This window comes from Psammomys obesus, unplaced genomic scaffold, assembly GCF_907164565.1.
Source record: "Psammomys obesus unplaced genomic scaffold, mPsaObe1.curated_primary_1811, whole genome shotgun sequence".
NCBI lineage: Eukaryota > Metazoa > Chordata > Mammalia > Rodentia > Muridae > Psammomys > Psammomys obesus.
In genome coordinates this window covers 22,195,377-22,210,128 of record NW_026596034.1, presented here as the reverse complement: position 1 = coordinate 22,210,128, position 14,752 = coordinate 22,195,377, and the positions used below count along the sequence as shown (strand labels likewise).

Here is a 14,752-nt window from a genome sequence, read left to right as displayed (position 1 = left end):
CCTCAGAGTCAGATTTGCCTGCTTCTGTCTCCCAAGCATGGAGGCAGGGCACCACCATGCCTGGATAATTTTTTTTAGCTTTTTTCAAGACAGAATCTTGGGGTTGGGGATTTAGCTCAGTGGTAGAGCGCTTGCCTAGCAAGCGCAAGGCCCTGGGTTCGGTCCTCAGCTCTGGAAAAAAAAAAAAAAAAAAAAGACAGAATCTTATGATGTAGCTCTGGCTATCCTAGAACTTACTGTGCAGACTAGGCTGAGCTTGAACTCACAGAGATCTATCTGTCTCTGCCTACTGAGCGCTACTATGCCTGGTTCATTTATCCTTTTAAATGTGTGATTCAGTGGTATTACTTAGGATCACAATGTTGGATAGCCTTTGCCACTGTCTATTTCTAAGACTTCTATTATCCCTTTAAATAATTATTTCCAATCCAAATGTGGTAGCACACACCTTTCATCCCAGCACTCAGGAGGCAGAGGCCAGTGGATAAATGTGCATTTTAGGCCAGCCAGGACTACACAGTGAGACGCTGTTTCAAAAACAAAACAAAACCGAAGAACCTCAACAATTCTCTCTTTCTCCCAACTCTTGATTGCATTCTGTGCTTATGAACTTACCTATTTTAGGATAATATTATACAAATGGAATCCTACAATATTAGTCCTATTGACTTGTTTTGTGTAAAAATGCTTTCAAGGTTTATGATGTGGCATGTATCTAAGCTTCATTCCTTTTTATGACTGAGTAATTTCTCAGTGTGGCTAGTTATACTATATATAGGCATACAGAAAGACATTTCCTGTTGATGGAAATACCTGCTTGTTTGCATTCATGGTGACCAGTGATGTTGAGCATCTGTTCTTGTGCTTGTTGTATATATTTATTTTTTATAATATGCAGGGTTTTGTTTGTTTTCTTTTCTGTATCTTAGTCTATTCTCAAGGTCACTGTGTATCTATGGATGGTCTTGAACTTCTGATCTTCCTGCCTCCACCTCCTGGGTGCTGGGATTTTAGGCTGTGCTGCCATGCTCAGTTTGTGCTGCTCTAGAGATCAAACCCAGTGCTTCCTGTATTCTAGGCAAGCAGTCTGCCAACTTAAGTACATCCCCAGCCCCAGCTCTTTCATAAATCTTTCAACAAATGTCTATAGCACTAGTGACATGTGGGTAAAAGCACTTGCTGGATAAGCCTGAAAACCTGAGTTTGACCCCCAAAACCCATGGTGAAAGGAGCCAACCTTTTAGAATTGTCCTTTGGCTGGGTGTCATGGCACATGCCTGTAATCCCAGAACTTGGGGAGGCAGAGGCAGGCAGATCTCTGTGATTTGGAGGCCAATGTGGTCTACAGAGCGAGCTCCAGGACAGCCAAGACTACACAGAGATACCCTGTCTCGAAAAACCAAAAAAAAAAAAAAAAAAAAAGAATTGTCTTTTGTTCTCAGTAAAAATTCATGTACCATGGCCTACACACACCTACATTCATAGTATACTAATAATATATATAATAAGAATTACACAAAAAGAAACAGTTATGTAATCCTTTGCCTAATTGTAATTGTTTTGTCTTTTTGTTTGAGTTATAAGGACTTCCTTTTTCTTTTTTCTTTCTTTTCCAGCTGTAGAGCTCTTGCCCAGTTGGTACACTATATGTAGACACACTGTGTGGCCCAGGCCGGCCTTGAATCCCTGACTCTTCTGCATCCGCCTCTTGAGGGCTGGGATTACCAGTACGGGTCAGCACACCCTGCTAGTATTTAATTATTTTGCAGTGCATGCATGTGTGTGTGAGTCTTTGTATAGGCATACAGGTACAGTGGCACAGGAATGACGGTCAGAGGACAGTTTTGAGGAGCAAGTTCTCTCCTTCTACCATGGAATCCAGAGATTGAACTCAGGTCATCCAGGTTTGTATGGAAACAGCTCGTACCCACTGAGGTATCTCGCTTGCACCCCTGGTTGACTTTTTAATTGTTCTTCCAAGATGTAGCTCATCTTGAGCTTGTGTCTGCATATGGTAATTTGTAATAGCACACAGCCTTTATTCTGCTAAGAATTAAATTTGCTAGGTTAGATCTGGGAAGGAGCTGGGAAGCCCTTAGTTTAACTTCTTTTCTGATAGGAAACCTGAGATGTGGGTTGAAATCCAAGATCTGTGATCCAGACGTTGGGTGGAGTCTATGAGGGCAGCCTTTCAGAGTTGGGGTAGTATGTCTGAAGGCCTACTGGGAAGTGTTCCTATCACTTTGCCTTTACTTTTTTTGTTGTTGTTTTGTTTATTATCTACCACAGACTGGCTGTAAATTTGACGGGTAGCTAAGAAGGCTGGCCTTGAATTTCTGAGCCCCTGAATCAGCTTCCAAAGTGCTGGAGTTAGAGGCATACACCATGTCTGGCTTCCTGTCACTTTAAAATTGTTCAGGGTCTCGCTAGATAGTTTAAAGGCAAAGGTGCTTGCCATCAAGCTTGATGACCTAAGTGAACCCTGGCACTACATGGTGAAAGGAGAGAACTGGCTTGTGTAAATTGTTCTCTGTCCTCTACTTGTGCACTACGGCACAAGTGCACACCCAAAATTAGTAAATAAGTCTAATGTTTCCCCCCCGAGAAGCCAAAATAAGCCAGTTGGGGTAGCACATACCAGTTGGATTTACTGAAGGAGGCGGAGGCAGGAGTATCATGAGTTTGAGGCCAGCCTAGGTTATATATTGGTGGGCAGTGGTGGTGCATGTCTTTAGTCCCAGCATTCTGGAGGCAGAGGCAGGCAGATATCTGTGAGTTCCAGGACAGCCTGGTCTACAGAGTTAGTTCCAGAAGAGCCAGGGCTGTTACACAGAGAAACACTGTCACACAATCCAAAATAAATTTTTCAGATGTTTCCCTTCCAGAAATAAGAAGGGAGCAATAGCTTTGTTTCCAAAAGGGTTCCCTGGGCAGAAGGATGTGCCCAAGTCTATTAGGAAAAGCCCTCAAAGGTATGGCGTCCTCTTCCTAGCTTTGTACAGTACTGGAAGATATGAGAGAGTCAAGTGGTCTCATGTCTAAAGTCCTGACCTTTGCTATCGCCAAGCATGGCTGGGTCAGGAAAAAAAATATGCAGTCATTTGGAGCTCTGCTGAGTCTGACACAGGCAGCAGTGTCTCCGGAGAGTGTGCTCTGGGTTGTACTTGGAGTGGGACTCCAAGATGCCATTTGAACCTGGCTTTGAGCTCCACGGCCTGTCAGGGATTTTGACAGTTTCTGCTGCTCCTTCCCATGCGGTCTCAGCCTCCTTTCAAGGTTTGGGGATCTAGGTACACTAACAGTGAAAGCCACGATCCCTAATCTGTCTCCTGTCACTCAAGTGGTACACTGGGATGATCTAGAGAGGTGGTTATAGCTGGCTCCTAAATGTGATTTTTCTATAACTATAAAAGTGATTCCAGGGCTTATGGATGTAACTCAGTTGGTAGACTGCCTAACATGCCAAAGCCCTGGGTTTGCTTCCTAGCAACACATACACTGGGTGTGGTCAGCCATGCCTGTAATCCTGGCACTTAGGACGTAGAAGCAGGAGAATCAGAAATTCAAGGCTGCAGCTCTTTGAGACCAGCCTCACTATGTGAGACCTTGTCTCAGAAAGAAAGAAAGAAAGAAAGAGAGAGAGAAAGAGAGAGATCAAACTCGGCATCATGAAAGTGATATATGTTAGTTGTAGGAAAGACTGAAAACCAAGAGGGGAAGAGTCCAAGTGGACAAGCGTGCTTGCGTCTCTCCATATGACCAGTTTCAGCAGAGAGGACAGGGAGGAGTGGCAGGCAGCCCAGGCCCTGGGAGCTGCCATTCTATTCTGAAGGCACTTTGACCCTTCTTGTCTATGGGTAAGTGATGGGAGACATAATTTAGGTGTGGTTAGCTAAGGACCTTTTCTGCCCACCTACAGTGTGGCTACCCCTTCTCCAGTCTCAGGTGGGCCTCTACCTGGCTTGGTCTTGCTGTGCAAAGCCTCAGTGGGGGCAGAGTGACTCTTGTAGCTGCATCTCCCCCCCCCCCCCCAAGACAGGGTTTCTCTGTGTAGCCATGGCTGTTCTGGACTCACTTTGTAGACCAGGCTGGCCTTGGACTCACAGAGATCTGCCTGCCTCTGCCTCCCAGAGTTCTGGGATTACAGGTTTGCGCCACTGCACCTGCCTTTGTAGCTGCATCTTGCATTGTGATTTGGCAGCAAGTGGCAGAAACTGCTAAATTAGAAACCAGCTTACAGCCTAGCTGGAACTTCTCTGTTGTCCCTCCATACTTCCTGGCTGTCTTTGTTAAATGTTATTTCCTGTCTATTTTGCTGTCATATAGAAGAAAAGAACAAATCAGATAGGTTCGGCTTGTAGTTAATTGTAATGTAAATGAAAAAAAAGATTTTTTTAAATCTCCTGATGCCTGAAAAGAGAACCCAGTGAACAAGTGAGGCATTGGACAAACTGTTGGATCCGATCTGTTGTCACCTGTGAGGGTCATGGGGGCTTTTGCTGTCTCCCTCCCAGGGTGTGTTCAATCAGCCCTTATCTAGTAGTGTTCTTGGCATAGCCCAGCCTATTACCAACAAGGAAGCAAATGTTTGTCCTTTCTTTTTGGTAATCCCAAATACATAGGCATTTGTTTTTTTATGTCCCAAGTTCAGGCCTTTGCGAATGGCCTACTTTATCAGATTCTCCTGCTGAAACAACCTACAGTGACCTACTAGACAGAGCTGATCATGTACACAGTCATCTACCATCTGCTTTCCCTGAGCACCAGCCCAGGTGCTCCTTCATCTAGTCCTTGTGTGTGACTGCACTGAGGCCTGTCAGGGTCCATAGTATCAGCTGATGAAGCAGGCTTGAGAGGCCAAGGAATATGCCCACAGACGCATGGAGAACGTGGGAGCGATGAGACTTGAATCTCAGAATGTCCTGAATGTTTGTTCTTTGCAAGCATGTTTCTCTAGCTTGGTGTTGATGTCAGAATAGTGTTGGGGATGGTGGCTAGAGCCTCTTATGGAGCACTTTGGCTTTAGAATTTCCGATTGGGTCTCAGATGGCCTTGCTTTGGTTATTGATTGTGCTGGTCCATGTTTTGGGCTTTTCAAGTCCCTCCCTACCAAATAAATGAACTGTTCTAAAGAATGGTTGGCTCTTTCCATGCTTTACTAGGATGACATTGGTAGTGTGTGGATTTGCTTCTTCAGTCTATGTCTGCTATTTGATCAGTTGTAGCCTTCCTTCACCTCTTCTGTGTCTTTCCGTTAACCTCTCATGAAGTTCAGACTCTTACTTAAGCTAGCCTGTAGGCTGTGTGCACACCCACTCCAGCTTTGGTTCTCTGTGAGTCTGCCCACCCTGCATCTCCGCCACACTGAAGTTTTCAGTTCTCTGCCCTGTGTCTGCTTCCTTGCCTTTATGCCTTTGTGAATTCTGTTGCTTCTGCATGGCACACATTCCCCTTTGTTTCTCTCACCTCCTTTAGCAGGCCCTAGCTCAGCTCTCGCTTCCTCAGGGAAGCCCTTGCTTCAGCTCAACACACTCAGGCTCTCTGGTTCATCTTGACGCTGGTGGGATTGAGCATAGGCCCCTACTGTGTGCCTGCAGCACTGGGCTGATCTTCGTGGAAGGCATGAATGGGATCTCGGTCTCTAGAAGAAAGTATTACTTGTGGTTATCCAGGTCTCCCTTCACTATTTGTTTAGAAAACAAAAACTCATTTCTGCTTTGAGTGGTCCTGGCACCCTTTCACAGTCATTTAACTGCATATATGAGGGTTTATTTCAAGGCTCCCTATTTCCATTCTATTTTGTTGGTCTTCATGTCTGTCTTTGGCTAGTCCTATACTGTGTTGCTTTTATTATTATTTTTTAATGTATTTTTACTACTATATTTTAGTCCTATACTATTGATTAATGTAGCTTTACTATAGTAACTTGAAATCTGGAAATATGAGTCCTCCAACTTTTTTTTACTTTTTGAAGATTATTTTGGCTATCCATTGCTACTTGATATTCCACATAGATTTTTTTTTTCTATTTCTGTCCAAAAAAAAAAAAAAAAAAAAATTTAATGAGCTTTGGGAAATCTTGACTTTTTTTTTTTAAGTATTTAATTTTATGTACATGTGCCCAAGTGTGTATAAGTGTGTCATGTGTGTACAGGAGCCTGAAAAGGTCAGAAGAGGCATCAGAGCACCTAGAAACTGAGTTATAGGTGGTTGTAAGCAGTCATGTGGGTGCTGAGAACTGAACCCAGGTCCTCTGCAAGGGCACAGGTACTCTTAACCACTGAGCCCTCTCTCCAGTCCTGGTATTGATGTTTTAAGATTAATGTTCCAATTGATGAACAAACACTAGGCTGACCTCAAACTCAAAGAGGTGCCCCTGCCTCTGCCTACTGAGTACTAAGATTAGAGTTGTGTACCATTACAGCCTGGCTTTCTCTCTCTCTCTCTCTCTCTCTCTCTCTCTCTCTTTTGTTTTTTGTTTTTTGTTTTTTGTTTTTGAGATCTGGTTTCTCTGTATAGCCTTGGCTGTCCTAGAACTTGCTCTGTAGACCAGGTTGGTCTCAAACTAAAAGAGCTCTGCCTGCCTCTGCCTCCCAAGTGCTGGGATTAAAGGTGTGCCACCACCACTGGCTGAGGTGTAATTTTTAAATATTTCAGAATTTAGTTTGAGGCAGGGTCCTTGTTAAATAGCTCAGGCTTGACTCATGTAGCTGCCTCAGCCTCTTGATTCTTAGATTATAGGTGTGTGCCTAACTCACCTGGCTGAAATCTAATTTCAGTATCCTATATGATTCATCCATCAAAATGTATAGTTGATGAGTTGAGATTTGTTTTAGCAGTACAGTCCTTGCCTGGCACTTTTGAGGTGTTCAAAAGGATCTGGGCTAGATTCCCATTATTGCAAAAAGCAAACCCAAAAAGTGTGTAGCTCAGCACTTTGAGTATATTCAAAGGGTCTGTATGGCTCTTACCTACTTTGCTTATCTCAGACTGGTTGTTTTCAAGTATCTGAAAACACACTAGAAGCTGGGAGCCTACATCTGTCTTGAACAGAAAAATTGAGACAGGGTCTCTGTGTAGTCCTGGGTGGCTTTCTATGTAGTTCAGGCTGGCCTTGAACTTGTGCAGTTCTAACTGCCTTTTCCTTCCAAATGCCGCTGGGGAATTACCAGTCGTTTGTCATCACACTCATCTGTGAAAACTACTTCTGCCTCCTCTTCTTGTTCTTTTTTTTTTTTTTTTCAGTGCCTGGAGCTTGAGTCCAGGTCCAGGTGTTCTGCTACAGGTAGCACAGGAACCTTTGCTTTCTGGTAGCCTCAGAGTACCCTCACTTTGGAAAAGACTTAGTGTTATGTAGTGTTTGAAGAATTGGGGCCTATTTCCTCTTAGACCCTGACTCAGCTGAGTCTGCTAGTGGGAGCTGCTCCCTTGTCATTGTCACCGGGAGGTGGCATGGTGCCCAGTGTGAAGGGGTGTCAGCTTGGTTCTACACTTAACTCATCCCATCAGATTTTAAAGTTGAGGCAAGAGTTTGTGAAGAGGCTCTCAGGCCATTGTCTAGGAATGTCATTTCTCTCGGGGAACACGGAACCTATAGGAACATGATAATGGCTACCTGCTGGAGACTGAAGACTTTTTTTTATAGCACTTAAGGTCAAACCCAAGGCTTTGTGCATGTTGGGCAAGTGCTGTACCACTGAGCTGCACCCTTAACCCTCTAAAAGTAGCGTGTATTTTGAGCATAGATTTTTGGTTTTGTTTGTTTGTTTTTCAAGACAGGGTTTCTCTGTGTCACAGCTCTGGCTGTCCTGGAACTGGCTCTGTAGACCAAGCAACCCCAAACTCACAAAGATCCACTTGCTTCTGCCTCCCGAGTGCTGGGATTAAAGGTGTGTACTGCCGTGCCGGCTAAACATAGATGTGTTAATGATTCCTCATCTTCATGGAACATTGTAGAATGCCAGAACTTCTAGAACTAGAACTTTGGCTGGTGGCTGAACAATTTTTCCTGGGGAGGGATTCTTGATTTACCCTGTTTGCACTAGCTTAAAGCTGTCAAGAGTCATTCAGGAAGCAACTATGTTTCAAACACAGGTGCTTACCTTATTTTCAGGAAACTCTTAGGATAGGAGTGGGACTACATGAGTGGGATACAGGCTCAGGCCCCTCACAATAGGACAGTCTGAGTGGCTGCCATCCAAGTCAGGGGACTCCTTGCCTGTGTTACACTTGTGCATTTTGGACAGCGTAGCTGAGTTGTTTACTGTCCAGTCAGGTGAAGATATGGAGGGAACGGGAGGCCAGCCAGCTGATTATTTAGCTGCTGTTTTTCTGGGGAAATGTGCAGGTTCTAATCTAATGGGAATTCTGCCAGTAGGCTCACACAGCGGCTCCTGATGGTTCTAGAAGCTTGCCCTTTCTGGCAGTCCGTATATGTGTTCTTGGAAGGGCCAAACATTCTTTTTAGCCTTGGGCTGTGTATTGGGCTATGTCTTTGACTTCAAAGTATCTAACTTTGTGTCCAAAATATTAAAATAAGGAAGACAGGTTTTTTTGAAGCTATGGACACCCCTCTGTAACATGCTAGTCTTTTTCTTTTTCCCAACCTCCCCTCCTGTAAGCACTGTGAGCTGAATTAATTAGTGCTCTGTGCTAATCTATGTCTCTTCTTGATCTGTACTGCATGATGAGGATCCCTGATTTCAAAGGGTGGTGGGCAGGTCAGAGCCTTGCATTTCAATTTACTCTTCTGTTTGAGTACTAAAAGTTGCTTCTCAAATCCAGTGGTACAGCCAACAAGAGAAAGGAAAGAAGGCATGAACTACATGTAGATGGCAGGCAGGGGCAGGGCCACTATGGTATGCGTCCCTGTGAGTATTAGGGAGCTAGTGTATACGGGTGCATGGAGTGTACTAGAAGAGGAATACACATGAAAAGAATCTTTTAAAATCATAACAGTAACAACTGGAATGCCACTATTAGGCAAATTAAGGCAACTCCTTGCAGCTACTTCAGTTCCGGGGGCAGGGTTGGGGAGATGACTCAGTTGTTCAAAATGCCTCCTGTACAAGCATGAGGACTTGAGTTTGGATCTCTGATATCCACATAAAAATCTAGACACAGCTGTGTACACCTGTAATCTCAGAACTGGGGAGGTGGAGACAGGAGGATCCCTGGGGCTTCACTGACCAGCTGGTAGAGCTGAATTAGTGAGCTCCATCTTCAGTGAAAGATGGAGCTTAAAAAACATGATGGAGAATGGTTAGCGAGGACAGCTGGTGTTAGGCTGTGGCTTTCTCACACAGGTACACACGTAATGAGCACACACCAATAGAAACTTTTATTTTCATTATGGTAAAGCTTACTTTACAGTGTTTGCTATTTTAACCTACCCCCTCCCCCCGCCCCCGTCAAGACAGGGTTTCTCTGTGTAGCCTTCGTTGTCCTGGACTGGCTTTGTAGATCTGGCTGGCTTGAACTCACAGAGATCCACCTGCCTCTGCCTCTGCCTCTCTAGTGCTGGGATTATAGGCATGTGCCACCATGCCAGCTCATTTTAACCTTCCTAAATGTACAATCCAATAGCATTAAGGACAGTGACATTGTTAAGCGATCATAAAGTCACACCTCAACCTCTTTGGATGGTGTTTTGAATGTTTTAAATATTCTGAACACCTTAGCTGCCTGTTAGTTGATGCTTGTATGTGCTTAGAATCAGGTGTTTTATATTGGCTTCACTTTTTTACTCTTAAAAGATGATGACTTGATTCTTTTATTTTTAAGTTCTTGAGTTACCCATTTCCTTATATACCACAAACACTTAGACTGAAAAGAGATTTCCTTTTTTGGCATACCTCTTCTTACAAGAGCCACTGAGACTTCTTTGGAAGTTGCCACAGGAAAGGCCCCACCTTGTCTTGCATACCTTACTTCAATATCTGGGGTATGTGTATATGGGGGATGGTTTTAGAAGCTCAGACTTCACCAGCTCCCTGCTTTGTGTAATCTAGGTGGTTAGCCATAAATGCACAGGGAGGGGCAGTGCATATATGTTTTGAGAATCCTGAGAGGAACAGGATTCTTGTAGATCCAGAATAGATGTAGCCTGGCTATACTTTTTCAGCCTAGTGCTCCTTACTTTGACCTTGTATTGCTTTGCTACTCATTTCCTAGTTCTTAGGTACTTCTCCTGTGCTAGTTGGAATTAGAAAGCCAGAGAACTGGAGGCCATGATTTCAGTACACTTTACCAATTAATCATGGTCATGTGGGACTTTCTGGGACCTGCCATTGGCATAAATAATGGCACGGAGGCTTTTTAATATTTTAAAGCTTAGTCCTTTTAGCTAGGGCAGATTCTCAACTACCTTTCTAGTTTAACCCGACTAATGCTGGCACATATCCCACCGCATGGCAAGCTCTTCCTCTTTCCTCTGCTCTCATCCATCCGGTCACCTCCATGTTTGGGGGCAAATCTTCCTATGCTTTCTTCTCCCCGAGTCCCTCTCTCTCCTGGAAGTTTCACTTCCTACTTCCTGACCAGATATTGGCCACCAGGTCTTTATGACAACCAATAGACAAGTGAGGAAGGATAAATATTTACAAAAAATAAGACTGATAGGTCACAGAAATATCAATACCACTGAGTGGTGGTGGCACACACCTTTAATCACAGCACTTGGGAGACAGAGGCAGGCGGACATCTGTGAGTTCCAGGAAAGCCAGGACTACATAGAAAAACCCTGTCTTGAAAAACAAAACAAAACAATAACAATACCAAGATCCAAGCTGGTACTTAGCTCTTTGCTGGTTTAGCAGTCAACCATTGAATATACAGAGACACACCTTCATACAATGTACCTCATCATGTACTATCTCTTATTTTTTTAAAGAAAAAATTTTAATTGTATGTATTTGTTTATTTTGTGTGCTTGTGTATGCATAAGTATTTCACAGACAGATCTGGAAGTCAGAGGGTCAGTGTTTTCTGTCCACTGTATGGGTGGGTCCCAGAGGTAGAATTCAGGTTTCAGACTTGGTGGCAAGTTCCTTTACCTGCTGAGTCATAAGAGTTCTTTTCTCTCTTTAATTGCAAAGATATTAAGTTGCTTCCATTAGAAATCAGAAGGCCACACCTGTAATACCAGGATTCTGGGAGGCAGAGGCAGGCAGATCTCTGTGAGTTCAAGGCCAGCCTGGTCTACATAGAAATCAAAAGGCCAACCAGGTATGGTGGTGTACACCTTTAATCCCAACACTGGGGTGGCAGAAGCAGACAGATCTTGAGGCCAGCTTGGTCTACATAATGAGTTACAGGATAGCCAGAGCTACATAGAAAGACCCTGTCTCAAAACAAAACAAACAAACAAACAACAGAAAGAAAGAAAGAAAGAAAGACCACAGGTTGTTAAAGGGTGGGGCCTAGTTGATAGATGAAAGAAATTAAAAGTGACAGTTCTGGGGGCTGGAGAAATGGCTCAGTGGTTAAGAGCACTGTCTGTTCTTCCCAAGGATCCGGGTTCAGTTCCCAGCACCCACATGGCAGCTCACAATATTCTATGCCCCCAATTCCAAGGGATCTGACACCTTCACACTAATGTACATAAAATAAAATTAAATAAATTATTAAACAAAAGTGACGGTTCTGAGAGCCAGTAGTGTTTTTAAAAAGTCTGCAGGCATTGTTTTCTCATTTTTCTATTTACCAAGAACTGTTTGAGAAGGGAAATATAATTAATTTTTAGCTAGCATACAAAGTAATAAGTTTCATCATGGCTTCTTCATACACATATTTGGGTTCTGCTTTGTTCTCATTCCTTCCCCTGTTTGCTTTTTTTAAGGTACATGGGAATTGGACTCTCAGCTCAAGGCGTCAACATGAATAGACTGCCTGGTGAGTCACTGTTTAAGAAAACATTGCTCTGCTCTCATCTTTCCTGATCTGTTAGAGCAGTAGTGGCGGTAATGCGGGTGGGGTGGGAGGTCGGCTCCTTGTTTGTAGGAAGTCAAGCCATGTCATTGGAGAATTTCAGGTGATGGTCATTGAGTTAGGACATCTTCCATTTCAAGAATTAACTATTGGAGGCTGCAGAGAACGCCTGGTAGTTAGGAGTGCTTCCTGTTTTTCCAGAGGACTTGAGTTCACTTTGTAGCACTCATGTCAGGTTGCTCACAACTGCTTCCTTGGACCCCTGCACTCCAGTGCAAAACCCACACTCAGACAAACACAATTACACCAAAAAAATCATAAAATCTTTTTTTTTCCTTTTCTTTCTTTTTTTTTTTTTTCCCCAAGACATGGTTTCTCTGTGTAGCCCTGGCTGTCCTGAAACTCACTCTGTAGACCAGGCTGACCTCAAACTCAAGAGATCCACCTGACTCTGTCTCCCAAGTGCTGGGATTAAAGGTGTGAGCCACCACTGCCTGGCATAAAAGAAAATCTTTAAAAAATTAATTGACAAGAGATTGTCACTCATGGAATTTGAACTGTTTACTGTTAAAATGAAGTGACCTGAACTTACTCCTGTTGGGGCTACGCCTCAGTAATCGTCAATCCCATTGGCCATGGCCAGTCTGGGATTTAGGCATGTGCTGGGAGGCATGCACTGCCAAGCCTGGCTCCTGTGTTGCTTGTTACTTCACCATGTTAAAGATCAAAGTCTTTAAGTGGCTTCCCACGTGGAACCTGGTTGAGGTGAATTCTGAATAAATAAGAGAGATGGTTAAGAGATCTGAATTTGGGGGCTGGAAAGATGGCTCAGCGGTTAAGAGCACTGTCTGCTCTTCTGGAGGTCCTGAGTTTAATTCCCAGCAACCACATGGTGTCTCACAACCATCTATACTGGGATCTGATCCCCTCTTCTGGTGTGTAGGTGTACATGCAGATGGAATACTCATATATATGCAAAATAAATTAGAAAAAAAAAGATACTTGAATTTATAGCTGTGGGTACACAGCAGCCTCAGATTAGTGGAATGTTACAGGTTCTGCATCTGGTCTTACTCTTCCAATCCAGCATACTTCCAAGTTGTTTTCTGCCCTGCTGTTCATTCCCAGTCCTAGCTGAGGAGACAGACACCTACCCTAAGAGCAAATAGATTTCCAGGTGATGGTGTTAGGTCCATGTTTGTCTTAAGTGGCAGAGGTGACATGATATGAGCTGCTCTGATGCCATCATAAAGGCAGGCAATGTTCTGGTGGTTTTGCCTTGGAGTCCTTTGTGCCTATGACGCAGAAGACAGCTGGCTTTTTAAAAGAGGGAGTAACATTTCAGTGCCCCTTCCCAAGAATTTTAATTTTCGCCACAGATTTGTCGATAATGGACTGATTTCAAATGCAGTCTAGCCTTGCCTGGATTCAACTAATTGTCAGGAATTTGGCTTTTTTCTTCTTGTCTTTTTGCTTTGATGTGATTGAAAGAAAACTGTCTTTCATTGTTAATCAAAATGTATAAGTTAGGTGTAGCCTGTTTGTATTTTTTAGTTCTCTTACACAGATCTGTTTCTTGCTTTCAGTGAGACCTTTGAACTTTTGTACTGTTTTGGAGTGAAGAAAAGAGATTTTGTTTTTGACAACAGAGTCTTGTTGTATAGCTCAAGCTGGCCTCACATTTGAGATTTTTCCTACCTCTGCTTCCCAAGTGTTGGGATCATAGCTGGGCACTAACAGGCCCTGCTTGCTGACTGCATTTTCACTCTCACTGCTAGCTTCTTTTGAGGCTTTCTTCCCATGTCATCTTAACTCTGCCTGATAATTTCATAGGTGAAAATAAGAGTCGATGACTTTAGGTAGGACTCTCTGGGAAGGATGGACACTCTTGACTTTCCTAGGATGCAAGCCTAGCCAAATGTCTGGGCAGATCTAGCATAAGACAGATAAGTGGATAGAATGTGGAGGGTCCCTTAGGAATGACAGTGGGATTGCTCAGTCTACTGCTGGATTTGGAAGGTTAGAATACAAGAGTGTGCTTTCAACTTTTCTGGGATTGTTCTGTGTGTGCTGGGGAGAGTGTATGTGTATGTGTCTCAGACACACACATTCTAAAACGAAAGCATGATCACTTTTTAACAGTAAGGCCTGAAATTCATCGCAGGTGTTTTGGCAGGGAGGCAGGGAGGCAGGATGAAGTATGATAGCAAGGCAAAGCTTCTTGCCACCTGCTTTTGGTTTCCAAGTGGCCCTTGAAGACTAATTGGGTTGTCTGGATATGTGATTGATGGGAGTTGACTGGTAATGGTCATGGCTGGGTCCAGATTTTGAGAGCGTCATTACCCTGAGAGGAGATTTCTGAGAGAATATATCTTCAAGCTTGTTGGCCAGCTGTTGGGGCTGTCGTTGTTTGTAGGCCAGTGCTTCATTGGTCCACATGGGCTCAGAGGGGGCTTTATGAAGGTTTTATTTATTTATCTTGTTTTTGTTTTGAGACAAGGTCTTTTTATTATGTTTCTCTGCCTGTCTCGGACACCATGCTGGCCTTGAACACACAGAGGTCTGCCCACCTCTGTCTTCCAGGTGCTAGGATTCAGGGCGACTATGCTCCGCTCAAATATCCCTTTGAGATCAGTGCATATATAGAGCTGGTAGATATATTATTGTTTTCTATGTTTGTTCGCCAGCAGTGGACCCAGTCAAACCATTTTGTTTGCATGCACATACTACAAATCTTTTTTCCTTATTGGATATTATTTATGTGGAGGAGTTTGTTTTGAGACATGGTCTTTCCATATAGCTCAGGCTGGCCTTGGACTCACAG

General features: G+C 43.6%; 1 protein-coding gene across 1 annotated transcript in view; it reads left to right on the top strand.

Moving 5' to 3' along the window:
- Ranbp10 (RAN binding protein 10) overlaps positions 1–14,752 on the top strand; it is a 62,390-nt gene that overhangs the window by 12,588 nt on the left and 35,050 nt on the right. Inside the window, exon 3 of the mRNA XM_055620959.1 lies at positions 11,840–11,892. Coding sequence (XP_055476934.1) covers positions 11,840–11,892 — 53 coding nt within the window. The remainder of the gene's footprint in view (positions 1–11,839; positions 11,893–14,752) is intronic.